Below are 21,968 nucleotides of genomic sequence, written 5' to 3' on the forward strand. Positions count from 1 at the left end.
TTATTATTATTATTCCCATATGACACGTACATCTGGCCTTGAAGTTGGCACCTTTAAGCTATTATCAGTGTTTCATTGAATAGATGGACCAGAACGACTCAAAAAAAAAAAAAAAAAATTGTTAGTTACATCACCTTATCACTTTAAAAAAGCATTAGTTACAATTTAAGTTCTCTAAAATTACTTAAAAAGTTTAATTTCACCTATCAAAGAACCAACGTAAAACTTAGCACCATAAGTGTTTTTATAATCCATCTGTCTACTTAAAGCTAATTATTTTCTTAATATGAGACTGGAATATTGCAATATGATATCATAACAACGAATTGAAATTATCCTATCCGTAGACCTTACCATTTGAGGAGGCCATGACCCTAACAATTAGGATTATCATAATATAATTTTATCCTTCTTTCATGAGTACCATAACATAGTCCAATTGCTAAAAAAATAAAAACAGCAATGTTCCATTTAAATTCCCATCACTTTAAGCAAGAAACAGGAAAGAAGGAACAAACTAACATAATTGCTTTAGAAAAAGACAACAATCACCAAGGGCTCGACCGACATTTCACCATCAAATACTCCAGACTCCATTGTTTCCAAAAGTCTCCCAAGGACTTGGATAGAAGTCTCCCAAGCAAAGCTGTCAGACCTAGCAATTTTTCCTTCTAATGTTTTTCGCTAGTTTGATAAAAATTATATCCATCAGATCCCATATATATGAAGAAAGCAGGTGCAACGGATGCTATATTGGAAAGTGCAGAGGTATTAACAAATTAAGTCTTATTTTCTCTTTTGTTATTTTTGGACTTATATTTTTTCTTTTGTTATTTTTACAAAGTTGCAGAAGTATTAACAAACAGCCAGCTTGTTCGTGACTCCATGGAGCTACAACCTCAAGGAGCACTCAGCAAAAATGAAAATGGAGAAGTTGATATAATGAAGCCATTAGAGGATCTTACAATTTGACCCATTCAACACTGAAGAGGTCAGTGTGCTAATCATTTCCATTACCAGGAAAATATCTGCATCCATTTTGAACTAGAGTAATGATATTTAGTAAGCTTCTAGACAACTACTTAGGATTTTTTGTAAGAGTCACTATCACATCATCAAATTGTATGGCAGTTGTATAACATTTTACTAAATAACATTATCTTTGAACTATCATTAGTGACAAGTTTGATTACCTAAAGTTCATAAGAAACAATATGAAGATGTAGCAGTATCCCCAATGTAGAGAACTCTGCAGATGCAGAGTCCTCCATGGCAGAGAAAGTCTTCCATAGCCAAGACATCCTCCCTCCCAATGCATATAGGCCCTGTCACATATGTTTCTTTATCAATGAAAGCATAGGAATTTTGTTTATTTTTTCTTAATTCTTACAACATAAAGATAAAGATAAAAGTAGTTTTAAATATTTGTTAATGTTTTTATTTCCAAAAAACAAACAAACAAAAGGGAGAAAGATATATAATCTGTTTAAGAAGTGCTGTGAGGAGAGGAGGGACCTGAATGAAATTTGTATAGGATTGCACAAGAATGTTTGAGAAGCGATCAAAAGAATAGGCGACTTGAAGAAGAGGATCAACGTAATAGTTTTGAAGAAAGTCACTGTTCCCAGCACTAAGAAAGTAGATTGCAGCAGATATTATTGTTGAAGCATTTGATCTCCCTGCAATTTCCAGCACCCTAAGCTGATACTCCCTGTAGTACTCTAGCTGTTGACTTAATGAGATCGTATGCTACATCACCAAAATTCACAATATATATCATATCATATGTCATATATATATATATATATATATATATATGAAAAAAGGCTAGAATTTTAATATTGTTAATGAGAAAAGGATAGCAATTGTGAGAAAATTTATATGAAAATTAAAACAATCTAAAATTTATTTGAACAAATAGCTCAAAACCCGAGTCCAGCCATTTGTCGACTCCAAGACGTGGTATTGTAAGGGACACATGGGAGTGTTGTGAATGTGGAGGGTCCCCTACCAATCAATACTTGTCCAAATGCAAACAAAGAAAAGCTAGATAAAGCCAAGATGTAGATCAGCCTATTTTATGGTTATGGAAATATTTTCCAATTTCTGCAAATGCTGAGAGCTTTATGTACCTTGTGTGAATTCATGGGTTGCAGCTGTATGAAAAGATACGAGAAGATGCTAGGCCCACACCTTCTGTTGCACCAACTTGAGCCCAAAAGTGTCTGTATCCCAACTCATTGCTCACTGTTTGTTGTATTCAGAGCTCCATACTACAAATGCATTTATGCTTTTGGATTTGTAAGCCCATGGATTATCCTTCAGTCTCTCTCTTCTCGTTAATTTTTAAAATTACCATTGAATCTGTAGGGTTCTTGTGTGAAACCTACACGAGCCCACATATTTAATGATAATTTTGAAAATCGAAAGGATAAGAGAAAGAACGAGAGAAGAGATTAATCATTTCTCATCCTATTTTATTCAAACTACCTCCTACTAAGTTCCTCCCTAGCCGTCTCCCTTTGTATTGATTGAACTTCCTGCTAAATATATTATATTTGTTGGTACAACAAAAATTTGACATCTGAGACCACGGCAGGAAGGCCACTCCAATATCTGCTATAATCATAATAAATTGAAAATCTGCAAAACAACAAAATTAATGAAAATCAAAGTTCTAATTAGGCTTGTGATGCGCAAACAAGTATTTATCCATAAAAGGAATTGCACGTTATTGTTTACTAGCCTATAACCCGAGCTATGTGCGGGTTTCTTTCATTGTATATTATATGTTATATTAGATTAGAAAACATCCACACAAGAGTACAGAAAACAATAGATATTTATGAATAAAAGAGTATGAATAGTTAGCCAAATAGGGATATAAACAACACTGAACTTCAGAGGTCTCTGGACTTAAATTCTATGTATGTACATACTATTTTTTTTTTTGATAAGTATGTATGTACATACTATAATATGACATACATAAATTGTATGTTTATCAAAGCTAAAGACATCAAAATTCAAGGAAAAGAGCCCATCTATTGCATACTCCAGAGGCATATAGCCACTATATGCAATCAACAAAAAGAATTGACATTGGCATATAGCCACCCACAGCTATCATCCATGGATTACATTCTTTTAGTTCATTATCCATGACAGATCTTAAGATACAACCAACATAGAAATCAAAAAACAGAAAGGAAACATACAGTTTTCCAAGTCTGTAAGCATGATGTTTGAACCTCTAGAAAAAGAGAATGCGCAAAAAGCTTTGAATTAGATAAGAAACTATTAAGTTATTCGGTCAAAATGCTAGAATGCACAAATAACCTCGGGAAGAGATGCACTGCATTGGAAGGAGACGTACGCTATACCTTAGGTGTGGCACTTTCTGACAGCAGGACCACTTGTCACATCGAGAGTCATTCGTCAGGCACTAGAACTTTCACAAAACAGTTTGGATCCACCTAGTAAGGAAGAACTGTACAATACACCAGGTCAAGTAAACTTAGTTTGCAAGAGAAATTAAGTTCACCTTCATAAGTGAAATTAGTTGAAGTCGTAGGCACAGGACAATTGAATGCAGGCATGCAACCCTTAATAATAAAACATTATGTGGTGGAATCAGAAAGGAAATCAGTCATGGTAAAAAAATTAAATTCCTTTTTTTTTTTTTTACATTTAAAATTAATGTAAAATATATTTTTGAAGAACATTATTAAATATGTAAGATTCACTTACCCCATAAAAATTAACCAAGGAGCTTTTGATCAATCAACGGAAGCCATGTCCTTTTTCATCCACTCATACTGAAAAAATTGCACACATTTGAAAGGTCATATCAAATTAGATTCGATGATAAATATAATGGATATCTCGATTACTCTATATATATCACAATTTTTTTGGGAAAACGGGGAGAGAATAAATCTAAATGATTTCATAAAAGAAAAAAAAACGAAAGATGGAAAAAAAAACAAAAACAAAAACAAAAAAAAAAAAAAAACTAAACAAAACAAAAAAACAAAACAAAAACAAAACAAAACAAAACAAAAGAAAAATGCTGAGGACAAGAAAGAAAGCACCTTTGGAAACGGACGTGCATTATGTAGTCAACACATAATTTCACCCTCTAATTCCCAGCTGCAATTTCTCATCTCTCAAAATTTTGATAATTGACGGCATAAGAAACAGCAATAACTTCAGTTGGCGCAGTGCGGGTTGGATATATAAGTAGGCACCCAGCCATTTGTTACCACAAACCATGAGCCACTTTAACAAGTATCATACAGTTGCCACAAAAAATCCTATGCTGCCACTGATTACCTTTTCCTGCATACCAGCAATCAGAAGAAAAGAAACTGAATGGTAATTCAGATCCCACACTCCCAAAGAAAATAGAAATTCCAAAATTTCCCAGAATCTTGATTTGGCACTACACAACAAGTTCAACAGGTCATCACTAGTCTTTTAGTACATATTCATCAGAATATAACTAACTGTTTGAACTAAAAAATAAATAACAATGCATCATAGTAGATTGAAACAGAAAATTCACATACATGTGCATCAGATGATGTGAGGAGCAGCGTGTCATATTCTATACCCGCTTTCAAACGTGATTTTTGAAACTATTTTTTGAAAATTTCTCTTGACAAGCTTGTTTCTGTTAAGTATTTTCAGTATAGGAAAATAAAAACCACAAATAACATATTAATAGAATTACTTTTTGTTCTTGGCAAACTGTTTTTTCTTGATTGTAACATAACCAAATAGGGCAATATATTACCACAACACCTCCGGTATCTACAAGCTCCTGATGAACCTATATTCTTTTAAACCATTAGGAATGACTTCCATAAAACAAATAAGAAAGCATTATATTGAAGAAACTTCGAAGATCCACAGGACTTCAAAAAGCTTAGTCATTTTCATTCCTTCTGAAGCAAGGCAACACCAATAAAATAAATCTATTTAACTAAATAAGGGTATGAAGAAGTCCCACTTAAACAGAATCTTTTCGTCTCATTTTGGAAGGGATGGAAGATAAATTTGAATAAAACTAACACTTGGTCAGTCTTTTAGTTGCACTCAAAGAAAGAAAAAATAAAAAATAAAAAATAAAAGAAAACACTGAGGAAAAAGGAAGCAATATTGAAAACTGACCTGCATTATTTCCCATTGAGAAAATTCTCTACTGCCATTGAGATTACCTTTTCCCATGTTCCAACTTTTGGGAGAAAAGATAAAGGATAGCAATTCAAACCGTACACTTCAGACAAAAACAAAAAATAAAACAAAATTCTCATGATTGCGATTTGGCACCACACCATCAGAAAATAATTAAATGTCTGAATCAATAAATAATAGCACTTAAGTTTGAATTATTTGATATTATATGTGATGCTTAATTTTCTTTTCAAGTAGAGAAGTGTTGAGTTTCTTATGTTGAACAAAAGAATCAAATGTTGTTCATCAATATTAGTAAACCTATGGGGGGAAGTTTGTCGCTTTGAAGTTATAAAGGATGGGAAAAGGAGGAATCCTCTTAAGAGGAAAATTCCCCAGGGGAAGGAGACTGGCAAGCAGCAGCAGCTACACAATTTCAACTCCAAGCATATGACATTGGAAAGAGACCCTGCAAAAGAACCCACACTGACTATAAGGATAGACGGTCAATTAGAGATCTAAAGAAACACAAATCACCGGAACAAACCTCTATATTCCCCATAATTTCAGGCAGTGAAATTAGAGAGACCCACAACCTTTGATTATAATGACCAGAATGATGAAGTAATGGAAGAACTTACAAGTAGTTAAGCACTCTGTTCCATAAAAATAAATAATAATTAGCCCATGATCCAATTGGAAACTGCACTGATTCTTGGCATGCACACAAGTGTCAATAGCTTCACACATTCACTTGCATAGCAATCTAAGCAGATCTGATCTAGCATGTGCCTACTCAAGCTTATCAGATTTATACAAATGTTACAATTTTCCCCAAAAAAAAAAATCTTATAATTTTTATTAAAAAGAAAAACAATTCATGGGCGTGAATTTGATGAATATAAAAGAGACCCAGTTTTTCCCTTTCTAGTTAAGTGATCCTCCTTGTATACTTCCAGTGTACTTAGGGGCGCCTTACGCTTTTAATAAAATCAGCTACTTACTTATCAAAAAAAAAAAAGTATTAGGTGTCCAAAATTTTAGCTGATCTTCTGCCATTCATGTATCACATACATGAATACTATCTTTGCTTCTTGTACTCGTAATTTGAGCTCTTCAATCTTGGAAATTCTGTTGATTGAAAATTTTCCATACAATTAATATTAGAAAAACCCAAATTAGGCAGTGATAAAACAAAGAGAAATTTATCTGACGATGAAAATATTAGAAAACCATATATATGAAAGAATTTGAGAAAGTTATTACAAGAAGCAAGAGGATCATATTTATATTTAGCCGACGGAAAAGAGCAATTACCTTAGTGTAAAAGATGAATATATTGTTGCCGCCTTCGAAATGATGTGCAGGTATTATAACAGAAAATGAGACTCTTCCGAGACTTTTAGCTCATCCAATATATTCATCATCAATCACTATTTGATCGATGCCAGGAATTTTTTTGTTGTTCTTTTCCTTTCTTTCTTTGCCACAGCTTCTTAAACAAAGGGCAGTTCTCAACCCTTGTAATAGAAAGATATGCAGCCCAGGCAACCCCTCTTCTAGCATGTACTTGAGCTTAGGGCAATCATAGATCCACAATAGTTGCAGAGATGAGAGGTCTCGAAGCCCTTTCTTGTCCAAAGATTTCATATTTGGACATCCAATTTATTAAACTGGTATACCTTGAGCGTGGCTCTTTCTGAGAGCAGAACCACTTGTCACATTGAGAGTCGTTTGTCAGGCACTGGAACTTTCACAAAACAGTTTGGATCCACCTAGTCAGGAGGAACAGCACAATACACCAAGTCCAGTAAACTTACTTCGCAAGTGAAATTAATGTATGCACAGGACAATTGAATGCAAGCATGCATGCAACCCTTAATAATAAAACATTATGTGGTGGAATCAGACAGGAAATCAGTCATGGTAAAAAAAATTAATTCCTTTTTTTACATTTAAAAGTTATGTAAAATATATTTTTGAAGAACATTGTTAATATATGTAAGATTCACTTACCCCATGAAAATTAACCAAGGAGCTTTTGATCAATCAACAGAAGCCATGTCCTTTTTCATCCACTCATACTGAAAAAACTGCACACATTTGAAAGGACATATCAAATTAGATTCGATGATAAATATAAGGAATACCTCGATTACTATATATATATATATATACAATTTTGTTTTTTGGGAAAAGGGGGAGAGAATAAATCTAAATGATTTCATAAAAAGTTAAATATTTCATTTAGTAACCTATTCATCACAAGTCTTTTAGTAACCTATTCATTAGAATATTAAGTAAATGTTTGAACAAAAAAATAAATAATAATGCATTCATAGTAGATTGAAACAGAAAATTCACATACATGTGCAGCAAATGATGTGAGGAGCAGCGCGTCAGATTCTATACCCCCACATCTGCTTTGTGTAGTCATAATCGAGCTCTTAGATCTTCTAAATTCTTTTGATCAAATATTTTCAATACAATTAATCAAGCAAAAAGGAAAACAATTAGACAGGATGAAACAAAGAGAAAAATATAAAAGAGAGGAAATGTTAGAAAAAAGCATGTACCTAAGTGGAGATTCTTGCTAGACTTTTAGCTCATTCAATCAATTCATCATCCATCTTTATTAGGTGGACGTGAGCAATCTTGAGCCATTCTTTTCCTTTTTTTTTGTGACGTTGTTTCTTTAGCAAAGGACAATTGTTGATCAGTAAAACAGAAATGGAGGCAGGCAGTCCCTCTTCAGGCATGTACTTGAGCATAGGACAGTCATAGATCCGCAATTCTTCAAGAGAGGCAAGGTGTTGAAGCCCCTTCTTATCTAGAGATTTCATAATAGGAAAATTCTTTATTTGAAGAGCAGTCAAATTGGTGGGCAACAATCCCACCTCCGGAAAGGACTTTGCATCTCCCCTTTCACCACAAATAAACAAACTTTTAAGAAAAGGGAGCTTTTGCAAACCCCATCTCATTCGTCCGGCAACGAGGTTGTCACAATCGGAGATGGTAATCGATTTCAGATTAGAAGGCAAGCCCCCCTCAGGAAATGACTCGACCTCTAGACAATGTACTATTTGCAATTCCTCTAGAGATGGAAGGAAAACGTGCATCTTATCCGGTAGTGACCTCAAATTTCCACAATTCCAAACCCAAAGCAATGCAAGGTTGGGGGCACGCAATCCACCTTTTGGAAAAGATACAAAACAAGGGCAATCTATGATTTGTATTTGCAATGTCATTAAATCATGTCTATGTTCTTCAGAAACTGTCAAAGATTCCAAATTCCTACACCCAAAGATATAGATATCACAAAGGTTTGGAAATAAGTCCAATGGGACAGACTTGAGAGAATCATAAATATCATATAAGTACAATTTTTTAAGGAATGAAAAGATCGGGTACATTGGGAGCTCTAAAATCCCACAATTCCTGATGATAAGGGATTTTAATGTAGATGCTAGATCACCCTTGGAAAGGGACACAAACGAAGAACAGCCACTGACTTCTAACTCTTGAAGAGAACTACTGGGCCCCATCATTATGTTGGCTTGGGAATCTAGTGCATCAAATCCTCCAACTTTGAGAACCTGTATTCTAGTTGGCAATTCCTTTAATAAAACCTCATTACAATGTGTTAGATTCAATTGACATATAGCAGGAAACATCAGGAGTGAAGACACCAATAGTGGACATTTCGTGATCTCAAGTTTGGCTAAAGAAGGAAGATGGCTGGGCAACCTTTGTGTTAGCTTGGGACAATCATGAATATAAAGCTCTTGTAGGAGAGGAAAAGCTTCACCTTCATTTTCAGCACCAAAGGAAAACCATTCCTCCCACTTCAACATCAACTCGAACCTTAGAACTTTCAATGCTTTAAATGGCATAATTGAAGATGAACCACTACCATAAAATCCAGGACCCACTCTAACAACTCCACCAAACTCAACAATAGAGAGGTTCTGCAAAGAGGGTAGTTGTCCAAGCAATGGCAGGCTGCAACAAAATTTACACTTGTTTAGATGAAGAGATACCATATTAATGAATGAATCATGCCCTATCCAATCTGGAAAACTTTGACCGCCATAGTTGTTGATAGTGAGACTTTTCAAATTTGAATGAGGCTGGAGATTGTCAAGTACAGTTCTTTGACTTTCTAAAACAACAGTATCAGCTTTCCATTCCAACACCAACTCCTCAATGTGCTTCTTTTCCTTCAACCCTGCATCTGAGGCATCAGTAGAAGAGAGAACATTTTGAAGGTTCAAAATAGCAAGCTTTCCTCGAAGATTTGTAAGTTTTCCCAACTCTCCTATGGAAGACCCATTACGGCTGCCGATAATAAATTTTGTCAACGTTTGCAGACTTCTTAAGCTACCCAATTGTATCGGCATCTCCATTATGTCAGTTCTAGTAATATCAAGATGTCGTAGATTAATGAGTTTCCGCATATCCCTAGGCAACTCAACAAGACTATAACAACATGACAAGTTGAGTGTTTGCAAATTGATCAACTTACACAAGGAATTAGGTAACCTTTTAACTGCAGTAAAAGAAATGTCCAAATAACGTAGTTGTTTAATTTTGCCAATTGAATCAGGCAAGTTAGCCAAATTCTCATAATGAGACAAAGAGAGTACCCGTAAACATCTTAGCTTCAGCAATAGATCATTCGATACCTTTTTAGATAAATTGTTGTCCAGTATTGAGAATTCTAATGGCAGGAAGGTGCGCAACCGCTTAACCTTGTAAAGAGCCTCAAACTTCTTAAAGTTATCAAATCTTGTTATGAAATACGACAAGTGACGAGTCTTGTTCACAATTCCGTAAAAACTATCACCCTCCAACCTAAAGATAAATTGTCTAGAAAAAAATTTGGCCAAGTCATTGACAAGATCGTGCATTACCAAACATGATTTATCACCACTTGATTGTTGAAACAATGATCTTGATACAAGATCAAGAAAGTAATCGTTACCAACTTCTTCCATTGTTTTGTTTTTGGGTTCTAGCAAGAAACCTTCCGCCATCCACAATAAGACTAATCGGTCTTTTTCAAATGCGTAACCCTTTGGAAATATTGAACAATAACCAAAGCATCGCTTTAGATGCGATGGTAGATATTTGTAGCTTAATCTTAAAGCAGGAAGAATGCTTGTCTCCCCAATTGGCAAATCCCATATTTCACTCTTGAGTATCTTGTCCCATTCTTCAACATCTAATTTCGACCACAAGAGAGCACCAATCATTTTGGCGGCTAAAGGTAGGCCCTCACATTTTTTCACAATCTGTCTACCTACTGCCTCTAGCTCAGGATGTGCAATAAAGTCAACATTGTGAAACGCATGGTCTGAAAATATTGACCAGCAATCATCTTCTGATAACTTTTTCAGACAACGAGTCTCACAAGAGCGTACCACGGAGGCGACATCATTATCACGCATTGTTACAATAACCATACTTTCTTGCGCCCCAAATTTAAAGGGATTAATTAAGATTTCCCAGTCAGCATAATTCCTATTCCAAACATCATCTAAAACAAGTAGGAATTTTTTCCCCACCAACTTCTCCTTAAGTGTAACTTGAAGCCCATTCAGATCCTTAATATCACAAGTTGACGAAGTTGCTGCCTCTAGAATAGTTTTCGTGACCCTAAACACGTCGAATTCGTGTGACACATACACCCATGCCTTCAGGTCAAAATTCTCCTTCACCCTCCTGTCGTTGTATACAAGCTGAGCAACGGTGGTCTTGCCAATTCCTCCCATACCCACTATGCCAATCACACACATCTCACCCCCGCTGGCATCGTGCGACAGCAACAAGTTAATTACTGCCTCCTTATCATCATCCCTACCAAAAATACCAGATTCTTCAACCAAACAAGTGGAGGGCAATCTTTCAGAAGATTTCCCTCCAAGACCTTCGCTTAGACCTAAGAAATCCTTTTGCTTTGCTAGATATTCTAATCGGTCAAGTACCCTTTCCACCTTCCGTTGTATCTTCTTGAAAAAGGGATTAAGAAAAGTAGATACAGAGTTTCGTACCTTCCTTGCAGTTGTCTGAAACTCAGCACCCAACTTGCATCTCAGGATTTCTGTAGCAATCTCACCCAAGATGTCTTCTGCTTCAAAAGCAGCATCTTTCAGCTCACAAAGCCACACTTTCACATCAGGGTTCGTGAGTTCCTTCTCCTCCGCGTCCTCCACCACTGCCTTCACAGACAGCAATGCTATCTTCAGCTTTCTTAAGGGCCCCTCGGCGAGTTTTCGCCCCCCAAAGAAGTCAAGCACCTCGCGAGACATCCTGTCAATTAGCACGTGGAAGCCAACAGAGAGAAGAGCATCGGCCATGTCTTCTTCTTTGTAATTGAAGAAATGAGATATTAAAATGAATAATATCTCAGCATACTATATAGGAATTAACGTCCTCTACACTTATGAAATTTACGCCATCGTAATCATCAAAATGCTCGGAAAATATCACATATTAAAAATGTGGAGTTATAAAAAATTTTCTTTAGAAAAAGCTTTCTCTTCATTTTTGAAAAGACTCTTATTCTTCATAAAACCAAAATCCAGTCTTTAATTCAAACTTTCTTTACAACATAAAAAGTAATAACTCGATGAAAATATACTCAATTATTAATTATAATATATCACATTTTTAATAAATAGTATTTTTCAAGTGTTTTGATATCTAAAAATAATTTAAATTTTGTAATTTAAGAATTTACAACTCGTTGGCAAACCCTTTTGCCTTTGTTACTTACTGTTAGATTGAAGTTGTATAAAATTTTAAATTTTTTGTGTTGAAAAGTCAAAAAAAAAATATATTTTTTATAATGATTTTTTTTAATAATAATAAAAAATAAATAATATGATATACAAATAATTAAAAATTAAAAAATTTTAATATTGATTTTTTTTTTAAAATAATGTTCCAATAGTTTCTAGAGAATGAAATAGTTCGTCAAACACAACCAAACTGATCACCACTTTTATCTATTGGTTCATTTTCTCTCTTTTCAATTTTTTATTATTTTTTTATTCCTTTCTTCTCGATCTATCATCATAAGAACTCTCTTGGTAAAGTAAGAAGCTTTCTTCTCAAGTTGGATGCCACGATTATTCCTCTCGTCTCAATCACTTGGTCTCTTTGGCCTTGTTTGCCTAAGGTGTGGAACGGTACTCTTCTAGCTACAGTACCTTTCAGGATGTGCACCAAAAGTCCTGTCCTATTTTCAAAAAAAATCAAATCACTCGCATACCCCAATGGTTATTGCAGTAACCATTTAACAGACTAACCTATTTTTAAGGTAGGTTACTCACACACCAAATAGGGCAGGACTGCAATAATAGTAGGGGTGTGTAGGTGATTTGATTTTTTTTGAAAATAGGACAGGACTTTTGGTGCACATCATGCAAGGTACTGTAGCTAGAACAATATCATTCTAGCTACAGTACCATTCCGCGCCTTAAGCAAATAGGGCCATCGTTCTCTCCTTTCAAGTACAGTCTCAGAAGTGTACGTGTCTCGGTCAAAACGGTGGGCTAAGGACGTTTTCCGCTCTTAGGCATTGGGCAGTGTGCCAATTACCCAAAAATAGGAAAAGCCCTTTCTAAAAAATGTTTTACACCAACACAAACAAAAATGATAATAACAAAGAAATACCGCAATGGAAAGGATAATGTATTGGCTCCAATGCAACAGAGAAGCATGTAGAACAAAAGCCAAATTTACCTGCTATGAAGACCGAAATAATTTCATTAACCCATACGATCATCCATATGTTGTCTTCAACATAAGACTGTCCACAATTAACTCAATTCTCAGTATAACAAAAGTTGTCAAAAAAAAAAAGGGGGGAAAAGACCAAAAATTACAACGAAGAACAACCCAAAATTAAGGACAGGAAGCAGTCCAATCGAGCAATAAGTACGTTGAAACAATTTTTTCAATGGCCAGACCGGCTATAGGTCACTTGCAATTTTTTTTTTTTTTAAAAAAAAGGGTCACTAGGGTCCGTTGGTCCCAAAGAGACAAGTACACTCCAATGCTTAAGTTAGCATAATGTTTAAATAACGTTTTTTAAATAAGGCACCGTTTTTTAGAGAAGACCAAAAATCCAATTTTACCTGGAGCTATGTAACCTTTTGTATTGTTTTCTACAACTGCGATATGTGGGAGATGTCCCATTCCGTCAGCCTCACCAAAACTATTTTTTGGTTATTTTAGTGAGGCAGTTTATCGAAAGTAGCTTAAATCTCCATTTTTCAGACTCACTATTTTAACCAAAAAAAAAAAAAAAATTAGTGAAGTGAATGGTACTTATCAAATATAAAAAAGTACTATTCACTCATCTAGTGATTAAACAACTCATTTCTCTCTATTCTTTTTTTATTTTAGTTTCTCTTTCTTTTTTCTAAGAATAAACAAATCTTTGAAAAATGATATTTAAATTGAATAGTAAAAGTAGATTGTTAAAATAGTAAGGCTGTGGATACTCTAAAAATGTGAGTTGTTAAAATAATCAAAAGTGCATTTTTTGTTATTTTGGTGAGTAAAATTTGGTGAGGCTACTAGGAATACTCTTAGTTTTTGGGGTTTTACTTCCCGTTCGGAGTAATGGGTGGTTATCCCGCGCAATTATTTTTCATGTAATGGTCCATATGAGTGGGACCCATGGTAAATTATATCCCTAACAAAGTTAAACCAAAGATATACAACAGTACAATCCAAAATTGCTTTGTCAATGCTCCTGAAGAAAAATCACAGAAACAAAAAAGCAAGATTTTTTTTTTCAACCCTGGAGTGCTATGACTAAACCCCAAGAATTACTGGAGTGCTAGAAACAAAGTTGTTTTATCTTTCTCAGTTCTCACCTAATTTCTTGCCTAACAAGAGCATCTTCATGCTTGTGATATGATTCCTACCTAATACAAGTTGGCATAAATTGAGTCATTGAGGGTCTAATTGTTGAAGTTAAAACTACAAAATGAATGATCCAGGTTTACTACAAAATGAATGATCCAGGTTTTCTACAAAATGATTTGTACCACAAGTAGAAAGGACATACGGTAATCACAGAAGCATATATGATAAGTACCTAAAAAATACTCACAGAGCAACCTGCCTCCTAAGAGGCCAAGAATCATCAGTGCTGTAAAGATCCCAAACTTCTCAAGTTTGGCAAGCAAGCCTATTCTACAAAAGTTTTGCAACTTTTATGTCATGAGATTTGAAATGTGTGATAAAAAGCAACTTCAATATTTTAACCACATCAGCCAAAGAGCACTCTCAACAACTTTTTTTAGATTTTCTTTAAATTTAAGAAATCAAACTACTTTTTCAGCCATTTTCGATTACTCTACAATAACTTCCTTTAACCTTTTCTCTGTACCATTTAAATATTTTTTCAAATCAATGCTAATGGAAAGAGAAAACCTTTTTTTTTTAATAAAAAAAGGATAAGGGGAGGTAAAGTGCTTCCCTAAATTTTGGGTAACATAATAGCTTTCCCTTGGTTTAGGGAAGGGAAAGGGAGGTAGGTTTTAGAGAATTTTTTCTACGTTTAGAGAAGGAAATGAGGTTTAAGAAATCTGCCGATAGTGCTCTAAGGCAAAACAGGATATTTGGAACAATTATCACACATGTTGGCCAACGTCAATCTTAATTGTTGTAAAAGCAGATTTTTGCACGGCTGAATTGGTAGTGGTAGACGGGTCCACTTGCAAGACAAAAAAACGACTACCAGAGAGGCACTGGCCGAAGGCCAGCTAGAAGACTCTGATGATTAAGTTAATAGAGCATTCATAGTGAAAAAGTAAAATCAAGAGAGTTTAGGGAGAAATGGAGTCTGGTATCCTTCCTTTATCTTAATCTCATTGTTTAACTTCCTTAATCTTCCAGACTTTTTAGCTTTTTAATGAGTAGGCCTTAGGTGCAGCTGTGAAAGACATATGAGGCTAAGGCCCAATATCAAAGCCCCCTCCTTGCTCCTGGTACGCTGATATTGCATAGAAACGAGCATTCATTAATAAAATCAAATGAAGGTTACACCAAAATGTATGTAGTCTCCTTATAAATATTCAGATATATCATTATATTTAGAATATTGAAAGAAAGCTGACAGCGGAATGCTTGACAGTGACAATGAAGCACAGCAACAGCAGAGGAGGAAAACAGAGCTCAACCTTTCCTTCAATTTTAAGATAAATAAAAGGGTTAAATACCTAATACTCCTTAAAGTTTCATTTCTTTATTTTTTTCTCCTTAGAGTTTGATTTTTATCACAAAAAATACCTGTAATTTTGATAAAGACTAAATTGGTCCTGACCGTTAGTTGACTTAACAGAAGTCCACGTCACTAACACGTAGACCAATTAAAATTCAACACTTGGCATAAATGGTCATGTCATCAATAATAACGTGGACACCTAATTAAATTTTTATTTTTTTAAAAAAATTAAAAAATATATTTTCTTTCAAAAAAAAAAAAAATCGGTAGCCACCCCCATTGGGTGGCTCTTTGGGGCCCAAGGGGTTGGCCTAAACCACCCCCTTGTTCTATGGGGGTGGCTGAGCCATCTCGAGTACCCATGTTGATTATTTCAAAAACTCATTAGGAGATTCTTTTGTCACTTTATTAAGTACAGGACTCGATCATCTAAATTGACTTAAATAACTAATCCATACCACATGCATATGTTGATTAGACACATTCATATGAGGAATTCAATTGAACAGAAAATAATTAAGTTAAATATCCCAAAATATGATTGTAACAAAGGCACCAATATTGAAATCCTAAAAAAACATGATTAGGGCTTCAATCTAGCCTCTAACTAAGAGTTAGTTACGCATAATTAAAATAAAGACTAAAAATAAAAGGGAAAGAAGAAACCGAAAACCTTCTAGAAGTAGCCTCCAAATTCTCCTCTCTCCAGTTGTGTTTTTAATTGTGAGGCTTAAAGGTCTATTTATAGGGTTTAGGAGAGTCTTAGAAGCCCTAAGTGAAACGCCCCAAGTTTTAGAGGTAGAGTGATTGAGAGCAATTGTAACGTATTCTTATTAAAAAAAATAAAAATAATTCTATTATAAGATCACCACAAAAACATAACATCACCAAAGTACTATAACCTCTCATTATAAAATCACAAACACATAATGTGCTAGTATTCAATAATCTCATAAGCAATAAAGTTACATCGTCTATGCTTATCCAAAGCCGTCTAGTCTATAGAATGGACTCACAAAAACTTCTATTGCTACTGCTCATGCTAATCCATAAAGCAGCGATAGGATCTTTAACAACTAAAAGGCCCACTAGTACCTATGTCCTCAGTACTACAATATATAGAGCAATCTGAAAAAGATGTATAGGGAGAAATGGTGAGTTTGACAACTCAGTACGTAGCCACAACACTAAGATGTTATAAAACATGCTATGCAAATTTCTATGTCAAAATCTCTGTTATACACAATGAAAATTCTATATATGATTCCAAACGACACATATTCTAAATGTATAGGTGTTTTAAACAATATTATATGGAATAGATCTGACCTAATAAATAATAATTAACCAAAAACAGATATGCAATGAACAATAAAGAACACAGATATTTTGGTTACGAAGAGGAAACTAATTAGAGAACTCTCTAATTGTAAAACCTCTTCAGGGCAGCCAAATCCAGGAAATCAACTAACTCAGTAAAAGAATAAAGGATTACAATACGTTTCTCACATCTTAAAACTAGAGGATACATTACCTTCTTCTTAGTCAAGTTTTCTTCTTTACAAACTGGTTTCACAAAAATTAACTTTGAAGGAGAAGCAACATTAGTAGAAGAAACATCAAATTTATCAAAGCTCAATCCAATTCTATCAAACGAATGTTTCTGATTATGCAACATGTGATTTAGCTTTTCACTAGAGAATATTTATCAAAGCTCATTCTCTAAGGATTTCACTTTGGTAATTAAAATGTGATTTTCAGACATCAAAGTATTATGAATAGCATGTAAATCAGTTAAAGCAACAGAAAGTTGATCATTTTCAAGATTAACATCTTTGAGTTTCTACAAGTGTTGCTTATTTAACTTCTTCAATTTAATGCATTCCAAAAATAGATTATTATAAGCATTTTGCAGATCACACTCTTCTTCTAATTCATTATCATATATATTATGTTCACTATCTAGAGAGTTAGACTCACTAGGCTCATGTTCACTATCATAAGAAACCCCAAAAGCTACATAATTAGCAACATTTTCAGTTTTTTCCTCATTGTCTGACTCATCACTTTGAGTCACATTAAAGGCTTTGCCCTTTGAATTTATCAAATTTCCACAATCAGCACGAATATGACCAATACCACCACATTTATGACACTTACGACCATGAGATAATTTATCTTTATGATTTTCATCATACTTACCTTCATAATTATCTCTAACCTCATGACTAGGATTCACAAAATTTTTTGATTTCCTACTTCTAAAATTTCCATTGTTTTTGAAAAATTTTCTAAACCTCCTAGCAATAATAGCTATTTCTTCATCATCTCCAGAATCTTCATTAGAGTGAACTACAGATATACCTTTAGTAGCCTTGATCTGAAGAGCAAGATTTTTTGAGCTTTTTGGCTTAGGTAACATGAGTTCAAATGTCTGAAGAGAACCAACAAGTTCCTCTACTCTCATTGACTCTAGATCTTTGCTCTGTTGTATAGCAGTAATCTGAGGTATAAACCTCGCAGGTAGAGATCTTAAGATTTTCTTTATTATCTTAGCATCAGTCATTTTCTTTCCAAGATTAATAATAGAGTTTCTAATAGTGCTAAGCTTAGAATAAAAATCATCAAATATCTCTTCCTCTTCCATCCTAATCTCTTCAAATTGAGAAACTAACATCTGAATTTTTTAAGCTTTCACAATCTTAGTTCCTTCGTGAGTAATTTCCAATGTTTCCCATGTTTCTTTAGCTATTACACATCGAGAAATTCTTGAGAATTCTTCGATGGAGATAGATGTGAAGATGGCATTTAACGCTTTGTCATTTGCAGACGAAGCACTCTTTTCATCCTTTGAAAATTCGGCAATTGCCTTATCAGGATTAGTCCATTCAGATTCAACAATATAACAAACGTCCACAGATTTGAGATATGCTTTCATACAAATTTTCCAAAACGTATTATTAGATCCGTCAAAGACGGGAAGTGAGTCAGGTGCAACTGTGAGAGACATATTATGAGGAGTCTAGGATCACACTCAGGAAATTAATCCAAACAGAGTGAACCCGCTATGATATCAATTGAAAATTCTATATACGACTCCAAACGACACTTATTCTAAATGTATAGGTGTTTCACACAATATTATACGAAAATATATCTAACCTAATAAATAATAATTAACAAAAAACAAATATGCAATGAACAATAAAGAACACAGATATTTTGGTTACGAAGAGGAAACCAATTAGAGAACTCTCTAATTGTAAAACCTCTCCAGGGCAGCCAAACCCAGGAAATCAACTAACTCAGTAAAAGAATAAAGGATTACAAGACGTTTACACTTACAAAACCTTTGCAATTAACACGATCTTATATAAGACAAGCAACCCACTTGCCTTCTACCGCAGTAGCTCTTTCCAGAGACAGCTAGCACAATCCTTCTACGTGATATCCCTTTACCGGAACTTCAGTTGACTTCACTTCAACAATCAACAAGTAAAAACAAACGATCACTCTAAGAGAGAGAACAAACTCTCTTAGCACACGACGGCGAATTCTAGATGCAGAAATTCGGAGTTATACAGATATGTAAAGATCTATATATATATATAATACAAAGACCCCTAGTCTAATTAGGACTCAAATACATTTAAATTAAACCTAGTAGACTACGGGCCATCCGGACAGTAAATGGGCTCGTCTGGACAGGCTCTAGGGCAACATCACTTTCTCTATTCCTTTGGCGCGGCGTGTTCAGACGGGCTTGCAGACTGGGTTGCAAACGAGGCCCTCGGGAGAAATTCATTGTGCGATTTTGAAATCCCGTCCGAACGGCTATGAGTCCCGTCCGGACGCCATAATGATTTGGCACACTTTGAATCCATTTTGATCACCGAACATTTAGCCAATAATTAAAACTTACACACAATAACAATTTATGCAAAATAACATAATTAACAAAATAAGCATGATAGTTGCAAAATGAGTAAGTACTTCCTTTTACTTTCCTTTCAAAATAATTGTTTTACCCTTTGACCCGACACCACAAATTTACCGTGAGCAGCACACGTTGGCTGCTCCTGAAAGACCTATATGCTCATCCTGTCGTCACAGGGGAGAGCTACCAAGTTGGGAACTTCCCTAGGTGAAGGCCACCTGGCCGGTAGCACACACCTTCTCGTAACTGTCCTTCGGTGTGCTTGCCATGCTACCCTATATTGTACCAATCGTCACTATAATCGTGTTTCGGGTTAAACATTTATAACCATGAATGCACATATAACATTTCATATGATCTGTAAGCTCATTTGTAACTGTATGATATGCCATGAACTTTGAGAAATCTTTTTATTCATAATTGTAGTCATGCATAAATCATAAAATAGGGTAACTGTAACACGTATAATTCTTAAACAATGATATATAATTGAATAAAACTTTGCATTAAAATATGAAAGGAAGTGCAATTGGAAATCATGTAAGTGAATTCTTTATAAAATCTCCAACATTTTTTTTCCAAAGATTTATAGTAAAATTTGTTGGGGTTTTTGGTGTTGTGTCCCCTTACCTGGTATTGCATGCCCTTATTTTGAATCCGCATCCAACTAAAAATTCCTACAACGAAGGTAAAAAGTACCTTAGTCATCAATTCATTTTCAAGTCTCAATCATGCATCACTTTTGTGTCCCCTTATTTTGAATCCGCATCCAACTCACAATTCCTACAACAGAGATAAAAAGTACCTTAGTCATCAGTTCGTTTTCAAGTCTCAATCATGCACCACTTTAGTTGCTAAAGATCTTAACTCTAATCTTTATCCTACTATCGTCTATCCTTAGCCAAAAACATTATAATGACATCAACCCTACCATGCTTGATTTATGTCTCACATAGAATTCTAATAATCAACTCCACTAAGGCTTAATTTAACCAATTGCTTTACACTAAAACACCAAGGTTATAATGTTCTTATTACTTTAAAATCATCCGACTACAATTAACAGCTTAAGAAGTCTATCTAGCCATAATATCGCTCTCTTCCTAAGCCATTTAATGTAGCAACTTACTCCCAATATCAAAAGCTTAGAAACATTTATAACAATCACTCTAATTATCACAAGACGTATTAGCATCTAAACCCAATAAGCATCAACTTCTATGGATCCCATAATAATTTATGATCAATTAACACTCTAAATATAATTAACTTCTCCAAATAGCAATTCAAGTGTTCATACACTAAAAGCCCCAATTTAATTCCAACAACAAAATTATGGTTTAGCTTCATACTAAAAATACCATAAAAGATATGAAAATATTACCTTGGAGAGTTCTCATTTTTTTTTTTTTTCATCCTCCTCTTTCTTTCTCTTCTTTCTTTTCTTCTTCTCTCTTTCTTTTCTTCCTCTTTCTTTCTTCTCTTCTTCCGGTTCTCTCCTTCATCTCACGCTCACTTGAGCTGTGAGCAAATGGGGAAAAATTGCTCCCCTTTATAAGATGTAAAAGCTGGCTGCATGTGGGACATTTGTCCCACATGCACTCTACCCACCTGCTATCAAGTAAGCTTGACACCTTAGCTGCCCAGGTGTTCAATGAGAAGGCAATGGAAGCATGCTGGGTAACATGTGTAACCTTAGGTGCCAATCAAATGGCTTACTATGCATGCTTACATCTTAGCACTTAGGTGCCTTGACATGAATCTATGAAGATGTAGTCATAAAATTTTATAATTAATCCTCAATGAACCTAAACCTATTGACTATCACATACCCAAAAATCGTGGCTTACGAACATCATTAACTCATCCAATTAATTTCCCAAGTCCCAGGTACTTCAACTACTCGACAGCTTGACCTATTAAACTTTGAAAAATCATAACTCTTTCAATTTAACTCCAAATGACAAGAATTTTGGCTTGAAATTTTCCTCATTTAAAGACACACAACATATCCAAAAATCAAAACAATCCATAACTGTTTGGCACCTCAAAAGCCCCTCGAAATTCGATGCCTCTGTTTGATTGAAATTCCTATTTTGACACTTGCATTTCTAAAAATCCTAACTCCTTCTACAAGCGTCCAAAAATCATGAAACCACTTTTAAAATCTTTCTTTCTCATCATTCTACAAGGTCTTAAAACAGTTTTATTTAAGGTCACTCATAGAATTTTCAGCATCCAAAACAATGTGATTTTTCTTTCAATAACCCACTAAAATTCTAACTAGCAATTTTCCATCATCTTTCACATAAAGTCTATTTACCTAACTTCATATAAATTTTAATAAAATTGCAAATCCTCCTTATCCTTGATATTAAGGCCTTGTTTGGTAAAAGGGTTGGAGTTGGCCTAAACACTATTCATCACCATTTCCAAAAAAAATCAACATCAAAACATTCTAACTTTTTAACTTTTTATATCAAATCATTTGCTTTTTATTATTATTCAAATAACAAAATCATTACAAAACAAAATTTTTTCACTTTTCCATACTACTTTTTCATTTTTTTTATACTAAACATTCTTATTTTTTTTCATATCAATCTA

The 21,968-nt window shown here is 34.5% G+C and overlaps 3 protein-coding genes across 3 annotated transcripts in view; all 3 read right to left on the reverse strand.

The window, feature by feature from the left end:
• Nucleotides 1-956: 956 nt before the first annotated feature.
• LOC132175108 (putative disease resistance RPP13-like protein 1) overlaps nucleotides 957-21,968 on the reverse strand; it is a gene marked incomplete in the record, with an annotated part of 46,375 nt that continues 25,363 nt past the window's right edge. The window contains 7 exon segments of the mRNA XM_059586942.1: nucleotides 957-1,325; nucleotides 1,516-1,749; nucleotides 2,133-2,386; nucleotides 2,491-2,643; nucleotides 3,219-3,253; nucleotides 3,384-3,490; nucleotides 3,751-3,785.
• On the reverse strand, nucleotides 7,785-9,071 carry LOC132173023 (putative disease resistance protein At3g14460). The gene has a single exon (XM_059584587.1). It carries the CDS (start codon nucleotides 9,069-9,071, stop codon nucleotides 7,785-7,787), a length of 1,287 nt encoding a protein of 428 aa, XP_059440570.1.
• On the reverse strand, nucleotides 9,130-11,544 carry LOC132173033 (putative disease resistance RPP13-like protein 1). The gene is made up of 2 exons (XM_059584597.1): nucleotides 11,232-11,544; nucleotides 9,130-9,180 (listed from the first exon to the last, which is right to left on the reverse strand). The coding sequence occupies exons 1-2, from the start codon at nucleotides 11,535-11,537 to the stop codon at nucleotides 9,130-9,132; spliced, it is 357 nt and encodes a 118-aa protein (XP_059440580.1). The 5' UTR covers nucleotides 11,538-11,544.

Source organism: Corylus avellana, chromosome ca1, assembly GCF_901000735.1.
Source record: "Corylus avellana chromosome ca1, CavTom2PMs-1.0".
Lineage (NCBI taxonomy): Eukaryota > Viridiplantae > Streptophyta > Magnoliopsida > Fagales > Betulaceae > Corylus > Corylus avellana.